General features: G+C 47.2%; 1 protein-coding gene across 1 annotated transcript in view; it reads left to right on the forward strand.

Moving 5' to 3' along the window:
• MLXIPL (MLX interacting protein like) overlaps positions 1 to 19371 on the forward strand; it is a 941138-nt gene that overhangs the window by 835489 nt on the left and 86278 nt on the right. The window contains exons 12-13 of the mRNA XM_086954697.1: positions 3116 to 3210; positions 4664 to 4783. Of these exons, the coding sequence (XP_086810823.1) occupies positions 3116 to 3210; positions 4664 to 4783 (215 nt within the window). The remainder of the gene's footprint in view (positions 1 to 3115; positions 3211 to 4663; positions 4784 to 19371) is intronic.

The following is a 19371-nucleotide window of genomic DNA, read 5'->3' on the forward strand; positions in this document are numbered from 1 at the left end:
GAGGCAGTGCTCGTGACGACCGTTGGCCATCCGCAGCAGTTAAGGGGTTAAGAAGATCATTACTGCCTACACTAATATAACATACTACTTCACCACAGGTCAATCATACAACTGTTAGATTTGCGCACACACATTAGTGGAAGGGTGGAATCCTAAATCTTGGCGGTCATACCCTATCTATGAAGCAGGAGTAATCTGAGATTAAACATTTCGTGCATGCAGTGTGACCAATTTCAAAATGTTAATTTCTCCATTTAAAACCTTCATATCTTCTCCTTTTTTAGCCAGTCAGTCAACCGATGCAGCGCCATGCGATGCTCGCGTCAGCAAGACTTATTGCCTTAGCGAAGTGGGACAGGAGAGGTGCACGAGCTTGTAAAAGCCATTAAAGACATTAGGTGTGAACGCGCGGTTTTGGACACATGGGCTGTGAGCGTGTAAGGCTGCGTTAGCAGCGTCCCTTCTCGCGCTCCCCTACTCGTACACTTTCACTTTCGCGTGCGATGTGCACGCTCACAGCGTCTTGCACCGATCGTTGGAGTCACCAAGTACTGTAAAACTCAGCCCCACTCACCGGGTACTTGCTGCCTGCTCTCATTCATCTACGCTCCGCTCTCACTGCTGAGACCTCGGCTTGGAGCCCGGCAGGCGGCAGGCAGAGTAGCGAAAAGATACCGGGATGCGCGTGGAACAGCATCGCCTCTCGTCCCGCCAGCTCTAGCGCGCTCCCTGCGGACACACCCTCACCCATAATTGATGCCTGCTTTGGGCAGATGCTTCGGGGCCAGGGACTAGAGCATCTGCTAAATTTATTGAGAGAGGGAGCAGGATGGTGCAGCAGGTATTTCACTTTCTTTTTCGCTTGGCGCTGGTGTTGCATCACAGGGAGGGCACTGCGTGTGTTAATCTGTCCCGCGCCGCGTGAGCCTCTCGCAGGCACCAGAAGACATATGTCCCTCGTGCGGCCACCACAAGGCCGCAGTTAGATTCCAGGTGTGGGTGGTACAAGGAAAGGCACTGAATGCAGTGCACTGGCATCTGGTTGGCATCTTGCCACAGGACCAAGGGTGCCAGGTTGACGGGAAAGATCTTAATTGGTCCATTGTTACTACCCACTATGAGCCGGTGCATTTTACCGTTTAAATTTTCATACTCCCACCAGGATAAGATGCTAGGGGCAGCGACACCCGACTCAAAGGTGTCGCACGAAACGATGGACTCTTTCCCCCTGAATGGACGCTGAAACTCACAGACCGCTATGTTTCCATATTCAAAGAGGACGGCTAGGAGAATCGAGCCCACATTGAGAATCTGGTTGTTGTGTTTTTTTTTTGGTGGTAATGCAGAGTTCCGACCACTCCCTATACTTTGGCGTCTGCATGCGTTGCCAACCCTGGATCTCTGCTTCGGAGAGGTGACACTTGCACTGCTTGAAGTTGGCTTCGTGGAGCTTGTGTCCATAGAGCTCAGTCAGGTCCACCAGAGGCACCCACTGCAGCCGGTCCAGGCTGGAATAAACACTCAGCCTGTTGTCCATAGTCAACGTGGCCAAGAGGCATCACCCATTGCCATCGCAGCCCATCGGGGACCAGCTGGCGTACTTGTACCCTTACATGGATGGTAACGGTGTCTCTTCTGGGTTGAAACTTTGTTCCGGTATGAAGTCTTGGCTGACTGTTGGGTCACTGGAGCCTGCAAACACTGGTTTCCATTCTTCTGCTTCATCTTTTATGGCAACCTGAAATAAAACAACTATTCAGTGAAAGCATGATGGAAGTGGCCGGACCGTGGACGCAAAAATGCAAATAGCCTCAGTTGAACGCTTAAGTAGGGATCAGCTAGGGTAGGTGTGGAGCGGCGCGGTAGTGTTACATTACCTTCGCTGTGCACAGCGTTAGCGTTAGTGTTAGCTTGTTAATGTTGCCATGGTGCCCTCTCGGAGTCAGCCCTTATGCTCTGTTCTGCACCTTGCAAAGCTGGCGAATGCTTGATATGCGCAAGATTGCTTTGCACGTTCAAATCAACAGAAACATTATTTGGTTACTTACATTTCCTTGATGATGATAGTTTCTAATGCGTGCATCTGTGTATTGCTCCAAATCGGGTGTAATTTGGGCAAGCTTTAAAAAAAATGTCCAACAATAGCGACTTTGCACTAGAAATGACAGGATTTTTGTCCCTTTTTTCATATTTACTTTTGCAAAAACTTGCACAGAGCGCAGACGATGTCAGGAGTGAAAAAGAAGAAAGCTTGGGAGAGGATGTGGTCTGACGGCTAAAACTTCCGACTTTGGTGCTGATAACCAAGGTTCAAGCCTTGGGGTTGCCTCCACATCCTGTGATTCTGGGCAAATCACCTAATCTCCCCTTGCCTACCAAAAAAAACCCAAATAAATCATGCGTCCCTTAGAGCCACTCCACCGTCCTTAGATCCACTTCACCATCCTTAGAAACACTCCAGCATCTTTAAATGGAACTGACTCCAAAAGTATGTTTTGGCAGCCGAGGGGGTAGGGGCTGGGGGGTCACAATAGATTCATCACGTTGCACCCAGTGGACAGGTATGGAGAGGGTCCAGTTTGACCATCAAAAAGTTAGAGTTCAAATATAATAGTAGATCATGGGGAGGGCCACTGGAATTATGCGATCCTGTGTTTGCTGCTTCTGCTTTATTTTGCATAATTATTTCTCATTTAGCGCATAATCTGTAGATAAATTGTTTGTAACTCAAAAGGATAAAAGCTTACTGAAAACTTGGTGATATATGTGGTGATATATGTTCACACGCTTTGGAAGACCCTTTACAGACGTTAGCTGGTTATCTTTCAGTTTCTTATTTATATATGTGGTTGTTAGACTGGTACTAATGAGGTGACATTTTTGCCCAGACAGTATTTCCATGTGTAACAAGCATTTGCAATGCAATATGTCTCGCATTTGCGAGAGTTTAACCTATTGGCATTGTAAATGACACTGCCTTTTATTTGTTTTAAAAAGCAACACATAAATAAAAAGCATTGCCATTTACAATGCCAATAGCTCAAACTCTAACAACTGCGAGACCAATTGCATTGCAAATGCTTGTTTTTCATTATGTGTGTTTCCTCTCCTCCAGGTGACAGCAGGCGGAGTTCTGGATCGTTGTCACCTACTCTGTCCTTGGGACTTCAGCCTTCTTTTTCTAGCCCTGGCAGACCAGCGTCGATCAGGGTGAGTCCTATATTGTGGTCTCGGAATCACCCACGATTGGAGAGTGTAGCTGTATAGCATTTTACAGAATTATGCTCATGACCTTTGCAGATGCAGAGCTTTTACAACTGAGTAGGGTGTTAAGCAGTCCTCTTCATATATTTATGTACTCCATATTTTCAAGATACTTTTTAAACGCAAACCTGTCTTCAGAGGTCAACAACCGCTGTAGGGATACAAAACATTGAGTAAACATAGTACACTTGTGGAGGTTTATGTAGGTTATGTAACTGAATGTATCATTCAGTTATTCTTTACATTTGTAAAGTGTCACAAGGGTTTCACGGCTGTCCCATTGCTATACATGTGAGTTATTCATTGATCGCTGTTAATTGATAGATTGATATGATGCTGTGGCTAGATTACTTGTTATAACGGTCCTCTACTGAAGGGGAGTCCTTAGCTGAGCTGGGAGTGACAGTAAATGCCAGGCCAAAAATGTTTGTAAATTATTCCTGCAATATACTAATGATGGCTTGCAGTAGAATATCATTCTACGGTTTTGGCACATAGCAGAAAAATGCCTTGTTTGAAGATCATACTCCTGGTGGCAAACTCATCTGGTTTGCTGGTGTTGAAGTTTTTTGGAAAACTTCAGTATATTTTCCATTTGATGCACCCTGAAGAGGAAGAGAGCCAGTGCAGATCTGTGATATGTAGATATAAAATATTGCACAATAGTGAGGGTGGTAGCCCAAGGTTCATTCCAGACAGAGACAACAGCATTTGATTTTCATGAGTTACCCCAAGGAGAAGAACACATTCTGATATGTTGGTGTAGTTCAGCTTTACAGCTGCAATGCTCAGTTGAGACAGAAGCTGTGATTTGCTTGTGCTAATGAAATCCTGCAGTAAAAGTGAGTGTTTTGGCCTACTAGTGGGTGTAAAGGCAGAGAGTGGTGGGGTAGATAACGGAGCACTAAAGAGGCTTCACATCAAGATTGAAGACAATGGGTACTTGGTTGCAGCCTTGTGGAGTCCCTCAAGAGATTTGGAGTGCAGGGGATCTGGAGATATCCTTTTTGAACACGATGTGTTATCCAGAATAGAAAGAGAACCACTGGAGAATGGCCCTTCCTTACTCCCCCCACCTTGGTGGAAAGCTTTATGGAAATTACTTTGAGGCACTCCGCATTCTTCATAAGCATAGCTGTGGGAGCCTCATTTGTCCTCCCCCTCAGGTGAGTGAGGCAGTGGCCCTAACTCCACTTTGCAGAAGTATTGAGACTGCATTATGTAGACCTTATTGGATATGATCATTTATTTAGAGACAACTCCCGGGGTTATGATTTATCTGCACTCATAGTAGGATCCTTGCCTTTGTCTCCGATGACCCACTGTGATTGACTTACTCAAGGCTGACTTACAAGTTTTCTACAGGAGTCATGATTAAATGATTTTTTCCTTCTCTTAGATGGAAACCCGTCGCATCACCCACATCTCAGCAGAGCAGAAGCGGCGCTTCAACATCAAGCTGGGATTTGACACCCTGCACAACTTGGTGACCACACTTCACTCCCAGCCAAGTCTGAAGGTAAATGCAGCTTAAGAGGGACCAGAGCAAGAAGGACATTTACTGTAGATATGGTGCATAAAGTGCAAAGTAGGAGTCCCGGATGGACTGAAGGATGTGAGCACTTTAGAATACATGGGTTTCTGCAGTCCCTGTCTAAAACAGCCTCGAATTTCATTGGTATAGGCGACTTGTGATGCACCCAGTCGCGTATTATAAAGAAATGACATAGCCGCTCAACAGTAATAACTTACTATAGTTGAGTTCTGACATCACAGTGCCTGCTGCCAGTATCAGTAGCCGAGGGCAAAGGATGATTAGGTCACAAAACGTTGCTTTTCTTTCAGCTGCTCTGTTTTTCTAACTGCACAGTGACAAACAGAAAGGAGATACGTATAGCAACATTTTCTTTTTTGCACTCCTTGGTTATTATACTAAAGTTAGAATCATTCTGCATGTTTAAATGCATTCTGAGCTACTGTCCTTTTTTTCTTTTCACAACAGACTTCTGTTAAACCTATTCGAATATATTTTTTACAACAAACACCTAGTAGTAATTTGGGGCCCGATGTAGGTAAAAGGGATTTTCCGATTTCAAAATACCGAGGCGGTCCGAATCGGTATTCTGAAATCGGAAAACGAGATGTAGCAAAAAAAAGGCGAATTAATACCGATTCGGTCGGCATCGGTAATGTGAATCGGTACGTTCCGAATCGGCCCGGACCGAATCGGAAAGTACCGAATCGGCTACGACCGAATCGGAAATAGCCGAATCAGCTACCACCGAATCGGAAATTGCCGAGTCGGTAAAATCCGATTCGGCAATTAAAGAATCGTAGCTATGAAAACACACCCATGGCCAAAAAGCCCATAGGAATGCATTGAAGAAACCGAATCGGTAAAATCCGATTCGGATAATACCGAATCGGATTTTACCGATTCGGTAATATCCGAATCGGTAAAAGCCGAATCGGCAAAAGCCGATTCAGCCAATGAGGTGGCTCCCCCTCCCCCACCCAAACAGGGAGTGGCAACCCTGGCAGGTGCAGCTAATTAAGAACTTTCTGGAGAGCCAGCCTGAGCTGAACACTCACAGTTAGCAGCAGTGGGAGTAGGAGGTTGTGAACTGTACTGAAGAAGATGGCAAACCAGAGCGAGAGCCAGAAGTCCTCCCAGAAGAGGAAGCCTAAGTTCAGCACCACCGAGCTGCAGGTGTTGGTTGAGGAGGTGGTGAGGGTGCACCGCCAGCTATTTGGAAAGCTGTCCCTCAATGTGCCAGACAGCACCAAGAGGAGGATCTGGAGCGAAATCGCCCAAAAGGTGAATGCTGTGGGTGTCACCCCCAGGTCCCTGGATGAGCTCAAGAAGCGATTCTATGACATCCGCAGCCTCACAAAAAGAAAGATGGCAGAGATCCAGAGGCAGGCTGGAGGCACTGGTGGAGGCAGGAACCCGGCGCCACCCCTCACAGACCTCGAGGAAATGGTCTCCACCACCATTGAGAGGGAGAGTGTTACCGGAATTGGGACCCTGGACAGCTCAGCCAGAGCTACAGCTACAGGTAAGAAGCATGCGCATCATGACACACCCTACCAGACACCTCCCCATTAGACACAATGCATAGGCAAACCCCAGCACAGTACTGTAACCAACATACAAGAGACAAGCATCATGGTACATGTAGTCAGCAGAAGTTAGCAAACTATGGCAGTGCAGAATCACAAGACAGGAAACAGTGGAACACATTCTAAGGAGATGCAAGGACATGTGGAATGCTTTAATTGTACTGACTGTAATACATCGGCACTCAATTTACAAATGCTTCTTTGTACCTAGGGGCACCATCAGGCGGACAAACAATGTCACCAGAGGCAGCAGCACCATCTGACACTGCACTCGCAGGGCCGAGCACCAGCCAGGCTGCCGAGGAGGAGGAGGACGTAAACACCCTAGGGCTTGGTATGGAAGGAGACCTGGTGATAGACTTTGAAGCACTGCACTCCCCACAAATGCCCAGCACACCCCCCTTGCAGTTCTCCCCAGAGAACTCCCCGACAAGGGACCTCCTTCCACCTACACCAGCTCCTGCCACGACCATGGCTTTGGCACCAGTACAACCTGTCCTGGGAGCAGGGGCTCAGGGCCCGGCCAGCACCACACCCCCACCAGTGGCACCCCAGCCCACTCAGCAGGCTGGCAGCAGCAGTACCCGGCGCCGTGCCATCCCCACCACTGCAGCACCAGCACGGGAGGGCAGTGTCTTCCTGGGCCTCGAAGGAAAGATGGTCAAGATACAAAGGCAGCAGGCGAAATCCATGATGGCCTGCCAACGCCAGCTCCTGCAGCACATGGATTTCAGGCCTTCGTGGATTCAAACAAGGAGGTAGCAGCAGGTTTAGGCAGGCTAACCACTGCCATAACCCAGTTGTGTGGCAGAATGGAGGAGCAGGAGCTGGTGCGCAGGCGGGATGCCCGGGTGCAGAACCGCTCCATGAGCCGCCTTGCTGCGGCAACGGCACAACTCTGCCAGCGCAGCGCAAACATGGAGTCTAGCCTCACACAAAATACGGCAGAGATAACAAGGGGAATGGCCCGCATCACCACTGCAATGGAGGCCATGATCATCTCGAACACTGCCGCAAATCCTGCCCTGAACCTGGGGGATGCTGGGGACAGCAGCAGCCGCAGCAGCCCGGCCAGTGCTGCGTCTGAGCCACGCAGGAGCACCAGGCGCTCCGCAGATGCCGCTGGTCATTCTGAGGGGGCTGAGGGACACCCCAGTGGGGCTGCCAAGCGGTCAAAGAAATAGCCTTGCAAGGGCGGGTGAGGCAACCTGGACCTTGGACTTTTGTTTTCTTTGCCATTACACCTTTTTTTTGTTGCACATCAGTGCAGTAACTGTGTTGCAACAGTATTAAAAAAAAAATTTCCCAACAACCATTTAGCTGTCTTTGCATCTGTACTCACTCAGAAATAGTTTTCAGTAATCTCCTCATGTCTGTATCTGCCATCACTTGGCGTACACACCCCAGCTGGCTGTGTCAGTGGCACAGCTTCGTCGTCGTCATGGTCCTCGTAGTCAGACAACTCCACCTCAGTGCCCTTCTTCACCGCAAGGTTGTGTAACATTGCACATACAGCTATGATCTTGCAGCAGGTGATGGGGGTATACTGCCTTGCACCTCCACTCTTGTGCAGGCATCTGAATCTACTTTTCCAGATGCCAAAGGTCCGTTCGACAACATTCCTTGTGCGTATGTGGGCCCGGTTATACCTCCTTTGGCTGGGTGTGGAGGGGTTGAGGTAGGGGGTGAGTATGAATGAGCGGAGGGCATATGCACTGTCGCCTGGAAGAGAAAGGGGTAACATTACACACATGCATACATGTATTCCACCTAGCTACTGTGTGTTATGGGGGTCTGATGATGTGTCTCACCTAGGAGGTATCCTTCACCAAATTCGCCAGCCATCAGCCGTGCATAGATGCCGCTCTGTTGGAAAATATAGGAGTCATGGGTACTCCCTGGAAATTTTGCTACCAGGTCTGTGATGGTGCACTTTGCATTGCAGATCACCTGCACGTTGATGGTGTGTGTAGACTTCCGATTGCGGTATATGTATTCTGTGTCCGCTGGTGGGCAAATCGGAATGTGCGTGCCATCTATGCAACCAATGATTTGGGGAAATTGTGCCATCTGGTAGAAGTCAGCTTTAGTTTGTAGCAGTTCTGCGTGGGTTGCAGGGAAAGAGATGTATTGGTCCATCCTGTGTATCATGGCGTCAAGGAATGTGTGGAAAAACCTTGACAGGCTGCTCTGGCTCACCCCTCCTGCCGCTGCAACTCCACTTTGATAGCTGCCAGACGCTAGCAGGTGTAGGCTGCATAGCACCTGGACGTGTGCTGGGATGGCGTGTGCCCTTGGGGTGTGGTGGTCCAAGAATGGTTTGAGATCCCTGATGAGCTCAAGTATGGTGTCTGAGTCCAGCCTGTATCTCTGTAGGATCTCTGCCTCTGTGAGCATGAACAGGGTTATCCTCTGTCTGTAGACCTGTTCATTTCTTAGCCATTCCCTCTGTCCTTCCTGCTGTAGCCGTAGCCGCCTCGCAATGACATAAAAAGCTGCCATCCTGCAAGTTGCAATGCATTTTGGGGCTGTTTATATGGGTTGGAGTTGGTTACCACCTGATTGTAATCCATGGTAAATACCGAGTGAATTCTACCGATTCTGAGCCGATTTCGGTGTTTCTGTGCCTCCCTACATCTCCCCATCTGTCGGAATCGGGGAATTTCCCGATCGGTGAATCATACGAATCGGTATGTTCTCCGATTCGGCTCATGTCCGATTCGGTCTATCTACCGATTCGGTACATGGACCGAATCGGCTTCATTCCGAATCGGTGTGTGTACCGAATCGGTACATGGTCCGATTCGGATAATTTCCGATTCGGTGTCACTACCGATTCGGTACATGGACCGAATCGGTTATTTTCCGATTCGGTGTCACTACCGAATCGGTACATTGACCGAATCGGTGTTTGCATCCGATTCGGTGTGTTACCGATTCGTTACATATCCGATTTTCGGTATGTACGTATCGGATTCTTTCCCATTCGGTACTCATTCCGAATCGGTTTTCACTCCGATTATGATTTTTTTTTGTTCCCTACATCTCGATGGCTGTTTACCGATCGGTAAGGGCCAAAAATCGGTATTTTCGGCCGTTACCGATCGGTAACGGCCTACCTACATCGGGCCTTTAATGTGTTTGTTTTTGCACTAGTAAATCTATTTTTATACTTAATTTATGCACACATGCTTTCTCTTTCATATGAAAGGATTTAAGTGGGTTTTGGTAAAGCTTACGGTGTGACCATGTATTAAATTCCCTGCCACACATAAGGATATTGCAGGTAACCTTGGAGTTCCAAAATCTTAACAAGCATTTGTAATGTAATAGGTCTCGCATTAGGAAAGTTTGAGCTATTGGTATTGTAAATGACAATTTTTTTATTTATGTGTTGGTTTTGAAAATAGTGAATGTATTAGCTTTGTCATTTACAATGCCAATAGTTTTAACTTTTGCAAATGTGACACCTATAGCATTTGTAATGCAATATGTGTTGTATTTACGTGACTTAGATGTATTGATATTACAAATAGCAATAGCTTTACAAAAAATGTAATTAATACTTAAATAAAAGTTATTGTAATTTATAATGACAATAGCTTAAACTTTTGTAAATAACTTTTGTGAAGATTCTGTTCATTGTATTTTATTGTGACGAAAATCCAGGAACAGTAGTGAAATATTAACATCTTTTTGTGACATTTGTAATGAAGCTTGAAACATTGAGAGAACATATTTGAACCAGTTGTTGTTGAATGGTTGCACAGATTTATGCTGTGGTGGCGCTTAATGATGTTTTAGTGGCGATGAGTGATGCTGTGGCGTTCAGTGATGCTGTGGTAGCACATAGTGATGTTGTGGTGCCCCTGAGTGATGCTGTGGTGGTGCTGAGTGATACTGTGGTGATGCGATAGAGTGAGTGCGATAGAGGGAGTGCGATAGATAGATAGAGGGAGGGTGATAGATAGAGTGAGGGCGATAGATAGACAGATAGATAGAGTGAGGGCGATCAATAGATAGAGTGATGGCGATAGAGTGAGCACGATAGATAGACGGATAGAGTGAGGGCAATAGATAGATAGACAGATAGAGTGTATTTATGGTGCATTGAGTAGAGTGTAAGTATGAGGTGTGTAATTATATGGCACTGATTGGTATTATGTGGAGTGTATTTACATTGCATTGAGAAGTGTAATTATGTGGTGTGTAATTATGTGGCACTGAGTGGTAATATGGGGAGTGTATGTTGTATTCAGTAGAGTGTAATTATGTGGTGTGTAGTTATGTGGCACTGAGTGGTATTTGGAGCGTATGTTGCACTGAGTGCAGTGTAATTATGTATCATTTAATTATATGGCACTGAGTGGTATTGTTTGGAGTGTATGTTGCATTGAGTGCAGTGCAATTATGTAGCATATAACTATGTGGCACTGAGTGGTATTGTGTGGAGTGTGTGTTGCATTCAGTAGAGTGTAATTGTGTGGCGTGTAATTATCTGGCACTGAGTGGTATTTGGAGTGTATGTTGCATTGAGTGCAGTGTAATTATGTTGCATATAACTATGTGGCACTGAGTGGTATTTGGAGTGTATGTTGCATTGAGTACAGTGTATTATGTGGTGTGTAATTATGTGGCACTGAGTGGTATTTAGAGTGCTTGTTGCATTGAGTACAGTGTAATTATGTGGAGTGTAATTATGTGGCACTGAGTGGTATTTGGAGTGTATGTTGCATTGAGTGCAGTGTAATTATTTGGCGTGTAATTATGTGGCACTGAATGGTATTTGGAGTGTATGTTGCGTTGAGCACAGTGTAAATATGTAGCATATAATTATGTGTCACTGAGTGGTATTGTGTGGAGTGTATGTTGTATTCAGTAGAGTGTAATTGTGTGGCGTGTAATTATGTGGCACTGAGTGGTATTTGGTAGTATATGTTGCATTTAGTGCAGTGTAATTATTTGGCGTGTAATTATGTGACACTGAGTGGAATTTGGAGTGTATGTTGCATTGAGTGCAGTGTAATTATGTGGCGTGTAATTATGTGGCACTGAGTGGTATTCGGAGTGTATGTTACATTGAGTGCAGTGTAATTATGTGGCGTGTAAATATATGGCACTGAGTGGTATTTGGAGTGTATGTTGCGTTGAGCGCAGTGTAATCATGTAGCATATAATTATGTGGCAGAGTGGTATTGTGTGGAGTGTATGTTGCATTGAGTGCAGTGTAATTATGTGGCGGGTAATTATGTGGCACTGAGTGGGATTTGGAGTGTATGTTGCATTTAGTGCAGTGTAATTATGTGGCGTGTAATTATGTGGCACTGAGTGGTATTTGGAGTGTAGCATTGAGTGCAGTGTAGTTATGTAGCATATAATTATGTGGCACTGAGTGGTATTGTGTGGAGTGTATGTTGTATTCAGTAGAGTGTAATTGTGTGGCGTGTAATTATGTGGTACTGAGTGGTATTAGGAGTGTATGTTGCATTGAGTGCAGTGGAATTATGTGGGGTGTAATTATGTGGCACTGAGTGGTATTTGGAGTGTATGTTGCATTGAGTGCAGTGTAAATATATGGCGCGTAATTATGTGGCACTGAATGGTATTTGGAGTGTATGTTGCATTGAGTGCAGTGGAATTATGTGGGGTTGTGTGTGGGTGTGTGTGTGGGAGGTGTGTGTGGGTGGTGTGTATGTGGGGGGTATGTGTGTGGGGTGTGTGTGAGGTGTGTGTGGGGGGGGTGGGGTGTGTGTGTGTGGGTGTGTGTGTGGGGGGGTTGTGAGTGTGTGGGGTTGTGGGTCATTCAAGAAAAAACAGATGTAAGTGATTGTGTGAACATTAGTCGAAACAACAGTAAACAACCCTGCAAAAAATACAAGCATGAAAAATGTGGAAACCATGAAGTTGCATAAAAAGAACGAGATAGCTACATTCCCTAAATGTGTAGTACTCGTGGCTGCTAGTACATGAGGTCTGTTGATGGATGGATTGCCTCCTGTTACTTCCCCTTATGATGAGCAGGCGTGGAAAGCAACGTGCAGCAGAGCAACAGGCCAGAGGCTGGGGAGAAGAATTTTTGAAAAATCTAAAGAAAGCCAAGGACGAAGAAGCACTGGGCAGGAGGAAGGAGCAACAGAGAGCAGGTCTGGGCGAGTGGAATAAAATGCAACACACGAAGAAGAGAGAGCAAATGGGGTGAGGGGAGCAACATGGAGCGCGCGAGGGGTGCAGGACTTTAGTGGAAAGAAAGCTGCACACGAGCCTACGTGTTTAGCAAACATGAAAAACTCCCTACACGCGAAATATTAAAGCACCTTTCTTTAAAACTGTATTTATTTGTTTTCTTTCCTTTTTTTATAAATTTATTTAATGGCAGCATCTTCTTTACGGTGCCGTCTAAACAGCAGCCCGGGCTGCACTGACCCATGGAACTTCAGGAAAGCTGAGCGTCACTATGAGGGTAGACAGCCCATGCTGTAAACTGTCGGCAATGGAAAACAAGCTGCATTTGAAGAAGGACAGGCAGCTCTGGGAGGGGGGCTGATTCACGAGCAGATGGGCCTGTTTATGACCTGCGGAGTGCGTGTAGTGGCTGGTGGGAAATGTCTTGCTTTGTGGGAGGGGTAGGGGGAGTGGGGCGCGCATGAAGTGGCTGGTGGTTTGAAGTCTGATGCCGAGGCACAGACAAATGGTGTGCGTTGTGCAGCGGGGGCGGGGGAGTGTGGGGGGTTGTGTGTGTGTGTGGGGTTGTGGGTCATTCTCTCAAGAAACAAGAACTGAAATATGGGGGCTGTTCAAGCGCCTATTTAGAAAGTTATGAGCTGTACGTGGCACTATATAAACATGCAAATACTGGCGGCTCCTCTGCAAGCGCCTCATTGTACTTCTAATGGCAAGAGTTACCAGTGTCAGGAGTGTTAATGCAGGCCCTTGGGATGGGGGGCAGGACAGGCAGAGCTCTGTGGCCCGGGGGCAGCAGTTCTGCAGGGTGGCAATGAGAGAGGTGTGATTGGGTACGGGCTGAGCCTCTCCGGAGGAAGAACGTCCGGGGGAGAACTTAAAAAGAGACCACCAGGAGCAAAGGTAGAGAAACCGGGGATACACAGAGAGAACAGAAGAGTGCAGGGCGGGGAGGGGGAGAGAGGTGAGAGGAGGGGAGACCGGATAACTTTGGGGAAAGAGGATAGGACAGAGGTAAGGGACAGAGAGAAGAAGAGAATGGAAATGGTGAAAATAGATAAACGGGAGAAAGAAAAAAGTGAGACGGAAAGTAGAGTGAAAAGAGTGAGGCAGGGTAAAGTAGGAGAAATGGTGGAATCAAAAGAGAAAAAAGAGATGCCAAGGCAGGGGCGAAGGGGGACAGAAAATTATGAGCTGTACGTGGCACTATACAAACATGCAAATACTGGCGGCTCCTCGCCAAGCGGCTCATTTGGGGCTTTGCATTCCACTAGAAGCTATACAAAAATAGACAAGAAGTAAAATCCAGATGTAACGTTTCATACATTATTTTAACTGTAACTAACTAAAGGATGAAAGGGTCCTGTAACAGCGATGCCCTTCTGACACTAAATGCTTTACAAAGCTAAAAGGCTGCACATGTATGTCTAATGGCAAGAGTTACCAGTGTCAGGAGTGTTAATGCAGGCCCTTGGGATGGGGGGGCAGGAGAGGCAGAGCTCTGTGGCCCGGGGGGCGGCAGTTCTGCGGGGTGGCAATGAGAGAGGCATGATGGGGTACGGGCTGAGCCTCTCCGGAGGAAGGACGTCCAGGGGAGACCCTTAAAAGAGACCGCCAGGAGCAAAGGTAGAGAAACTGGGTAGAGACCAGAGGAGTGCAGGGCAGGCAGGGGGAAAGCGGTGAGAGGAGGGGAGATCGGATAACTCGGGAGAAAGAGGATAGGACAGAGGTAAGGGACATAGAGAAGAAGAGAATGGAAATGGCGAAAAGAGATAAACGGGAGAAAGAAAAGAGTGAGACGGAAAGTAGAGTGAAAAGAGTGAGGCAGGGTAAAGTAGTAGAATTGGTGGAATCGAGAGAGAAAGAAAAAGAGATGCCAAGGCAGGGGAAAGGGGGAGAGGGAGAGGAGAGACAAATGGAAGAGAAACTGCAGCAGAAAAGACGGGAAAAAAGAGAAAGGTGGATCTAGGAAGGCGGTGGCACACCGGGAGGGAAATAAGATCATGTATTCAATAAAAAGCGAGTGAGGGAAGGGGTGAGTGAAACAAGGAAGAGAAGAACGTGATATGTGGGGAAAAAGGGACAGCGGAAAACAAGCTCTCGGCATTGCTGTAGCGGGGGTGGTCGGGGGAGCGGCAGCCTTTGAAGTCTGATGCCGAGGCACAGACAAATGGTTGTGCGCAATGTGCACGCTGGGAGGCGGGGCAGTAGCAGCCTTTGAAGTCTGATGCGAGGCACAGACAAATGGTGGTGTGACGTGGCTGGCGATGGCGTGCACGCGCATAGCTCAACTGAACTGTACGCGATCTGCAAGTTTAGTAGAGTTTTTGAACTGCCTACTATAATCTTGCCTATCTATCCCTGCGGGATAGAATAGTCGAGACCTAAAAAGGAAATCATTCTTCTGTATGGTCATGGAACTCCTCTGTGACTTGCAGCATCATTGTAATGTATGGTAGGGGATACTTTACCCCATATATATTAGAACATTGGAATGTTGGGAGCTCCATTGAAGACAATGGAGTGCCCGAGCTTCTAATCGCTGGTAAAAGCCTGTAGCTCCAGCATTCCAATATTTATTGTTCATAGGTGTTTCTCTGAACAAAGGCTTCATGGAGCCCGAGGAGATTTAAATCCCCTTGGGCTCTCTGAAGCCTTTGTTTTTTTGTTAGAACCTTCTGCCCTCCAGTAGCGGAATGCTCTAATAGCCTTATCGCCTGCCGTAGCAGAGCTATACCGTCCATTAAAGGACCGAGCCAAAATTGAGCGGGCATTTAATGACCAGTATAGCCCGCTACCTCGGACTATAAGGCTATATTAATCCACTTCTAGAAGAGGTCTGATAGTGTTATAAAGTGAAGAACATTAAAACTAGTTCCACACATCCAGCAGTTAATGGCTAGTAAACCTTCCCACAAACTGGGTTATGTTTGGATTTAGCAAGATATGTGAGTTCTCTAACTCAACACTTCTGTGATCCCATAATTACTCAGCTTCATAATTCCTTGGCTGAGAGCGTGTAAGGTAGTCTGGCTTCAGATTGGCTCTGGATTATTGGGCAGGCAGATACAAAAAGCACATAAAAAAGGATCTGGGTTCACGTAGATGACCAGGTAGCTATGGTATAAAGGAGGCCCTTATCTCTACGTTTATTATAAGTATTTGATAGCAGATGATTGGGACCCCAGGCTGTTGTACACTGATCTGTTTAATCGTGACATCCCTATGGCAGATTACCCTCATCAACCATACCAGTTTAATACTGTCTGTCTCCATCACTCTTATATTAAAGATTCATTGTTGTCTCTGCATCCATGTATCTAACTATCATTGTACACTATTTTTTTAATTCAAGACAATGGAGTATAAATAATGCGACCACCTCACTCCAGCTCATTACGGGCTCTGTTTGTAATCTTTAACTTTTCACCCACAAATCTTTGATTAAAGATGTGTTAGCTTAACTGGTTCAATGGAATCCAAAAAAAGACTACAACATTTAAAATGCTTAGGTAATCACATAAAAGTCCTGGACTGGCAACAGTAGTCATAATTTAGGTTTGAGTCAATACTAGAGCCCATCATCCCCCATCCCCTTTTAGATTGTTTTTATTGGCCCTGTTTCTTGGGCCTGGAGTTACTTTCGGGTGTACCAAGCTCACCTTCGTTCCTTTTCTCCCCTAGTACCACTGTAGGTGAATCACAAGTGTCCTTATTGTCCTTCTCCTATTGTGCCCGCTTTTGAAAGACTAACAGCGTAGCAAGCAACAGACTTCAAACCTATCCTATCCCTGAACTAGAGGCAGACCCTGTCTGTCTTGGATTGCGAAAACTGACCGGGTTTGGCAAACTTAGCTCCTGCAACTGAAAAGTTAAGTTGAAGTGTTTGAGACCAATCGGTTATTGTCCGACTGTCCCACATTTGTAAATGGAACTTTATTTTTAGGTCAAGTTTGTTTTTGTTTTCACATTTTGTCAGGTGCATTTTTTCTTTCTCTCTCTCTTGCCCCTTTTTAGGTCTCGGTAATCGGCAGACCGGATGTCCGAGAATTATTGTCTCTTAGTGTGGCAGCTTAAACCCGCCTCCCTCGTCGTCTCTCCTCCATTGGCTGGCTTCCAAAATGGAGGCCAGCCATTGGAGGAGAGATCCATCACTCCGATGTAGCCCCGTCCTTTTCGGATTTGGGGGCGTAAGTTTTGCTGTTCTTTAGACAGTGACGTCGCCCGTCACTCAGAACAGCAAAACACACGCCCCCAAATGCGAAAATTACCATGCTTTTTCCGAGGCATTTCTGCTTTGCCTCGGAGAAAGACGGTGGTGATTTACAGAGCTGCTCTGCTCGTCCCCCCTCCCTCCGCAGCTCTCCTTCGTCCCGGTCCCCCCCCCCTCCCTCCGCCCGCAGCTCTCCTTCGTCCCGGTCCCGCTCCCCCCTCCCCCAGCAAATCCAACAGACCCTCTCACTCGCCCACCTCTGTATCTGACTCCAGAGGCAAAGCACGCTCAGATGTACCCTTCTTCGTCCCGGTCCCTCTCCAACCCCCTCCCTCCGCCCGCAACTCTCCTTCGTCCCGCTCCCCCCCCCTTCCCCTCCCTCCCTCCCTCCGCAGCTCTCTTTCGTCCCGGTCCCCCCCCCCTCCGCCCGCAGCTCGAGCGTCGTTCTTTTCCTCTTCCTCGTCTTGTTTTCGATGGCAGCCGAGTCACACAGCTCCATCCCAGCTGCCAGTAAAACACCTTTGTCACGCTGGGGAGTTTAGGACAACTCTTCGAAGCACCTCGTTCCCAGTCCTGAAAGGTCATTTAACAAAATTAGTGCAGCCAAGAGTTTTATTCTTGATTCCGTTCGAATTAGAATTGTGAGTGAATACACTTGAAAAGAACACCTTCGAGAAGGAAAGCAAGGAACTATAAATGTTCTGTCCCATGACATTGAATTATCTGGAATTTAGAGTGTAAATCAGCATGTTTTAGTGTATCAGTATATTTACCAAAGGACGTCAGCCGATAGCAAGTAAACTCCCCCCTCCCCCCCCCCTACAAAGGGACTCATCCAGCCTGTACTGCTAGGCCCCGCCTCCGTAGCACCCATTCATTTTGTGGTCAAAAGTCGAAACCTGATTAAGATTACATAGTAAATGCCGCACACAATTCATTCAGAATTACACTACTTAAAAGGTTTGCCCTATTTGCGTATGTATTAACAACGCTTAATTTGATAAATAAGTCTCATAGACCCTTTTTTAAGATATCTACTTACAAATGATTAATTTTTGTAAAGAAAAATTAAGAGTGCTTAAGAAGCACTTAGGTTGTTCAGAGGCTTGCCCTACCCACATATGGGTTCGCTACAAAACAGTCGATCCAATAGCATGTCCTGACTCTGGGTGGGCTGCTGGCAAGGTATGTGAAGGTGTCCTTTTTCGAACTCCACTTCCTAAAGCAAATACACCGCATCCCTTCATGCTGGGAGCTGATTTCTCGCGGATACCGAGTTAAAGCTGACCTTGGGTGCATTCCAAGGCTTTGAAGTGGTGCTTCCATCGGGAGTGTCTCCAATTAAAGTGCTATATCTCCGCTGAACAGGGCTATCTGCTGCAAACCTGGCTGTAATAGTTATACAATCTTTGAAAAGGCTGCAATTTAAATGCAGTGCATCAACTGCATTGCATCCCTGTTGCATGCTCACTCCCGAAAAGGGGTTTGCTACCTTTTAGTTTGGTATGCTGAAAGTTCAAATGCAAGGGAAGACTGGAAGAGCCCCATCCAGAGCACAGGTTGAGGATGCCCATACTTTTCTGTGAGTAACTGTTGAAGGTGTGATGTATTTTGTAGCACAGCATTTCACGTCATGCTTTTTAGCATAGTGTTGGACGTGGCCCATCTGGCAGGTCCGCCCCTGAAGTTTTTATGGTATATGTAACCTGGGGAGGGTGATTTCCCCTCTGAGTGAGTGTGAGGAGAGAGCGACCTACCCTTCCATAGGAATGCATGGGGAATGGATGAGTCCTCGGTAGTTCCCGATGCGTAGGGTGTGCAGGGTCAAGTCTGGTATGTATGAACTCGTGAGATTGAATGCTGCGCAACGGTATATGAGGTATGAGTGTGTCTAGTGTAGAAGTCCCCCTTTTGGAAGTTGGCATATTTGTGGAATATGTGCCTGGCGTATGATTGGCCGGGGCTGGCTGGTGAGCCTGGCTCCCAGGATCTGGGAGGGTCTGCCCCGGTGGTGAATGGAGTGTTTAGCATGCTGATGTGAGGGGAGGAGTGAGCCTGGGTCTGCTTGTGGATTGACTGTCTGGTTTGAGTGTCATGAATGAGGCTGGGTTTTCCCCAGACAATGCTGGCTCCACCCCCTGGGGTGCGGCTGATGTTCCTAGCCTGGCCAGTGTAAAGAATCCCCCCATAACCAGTTCCAGCTGGTTCTCCCCCTGCCTGCCCCTTCAGACCAAGAATGTGTGTATAAAAAGGGTGCTGTGACCCTCTGGACTTGTTCTTGTTCTCAACTTGAATCTACCAGGAGCTGCTGCTGCTGGGGCTCAGGGTTGGCTTGCCTCCCTGGGCCCTGCCCTACTCCTGGACTCCTGATGGTTTTCCCCCTCCTAGGAGCGGCTATGCTCCACCTGAGGTCCTAGACTCCCTATGGACTTTGCTACCTTCATCTAGCCTCTGGGGAGCGCTTTTCTCCTGATCCCCCAGCGCTGAGAGCGCGGCATCTATACCCTAGCGCTTGGGAGCGCTGGATTCATCGAGCCGGTGCCACCCGGCATTTGCCCTGCCCCACGGAGTTGCCAGACGCCCAGCGAGTG

Source organism: Lissotriton vulgaris, chromosome 2_1 (genome assembly GCF_964263255.1).
Source record: "Lissotriton vulgaris chromosome 2_1, aLisVul1.2, whole genome shotgun sequence".
Lineage (NCBI taxonomy): Eukaryota > Metazoa > Chordata > Amphibia > Caudata > Salamandridae > Lissotriton > Lissotriton vulgaris.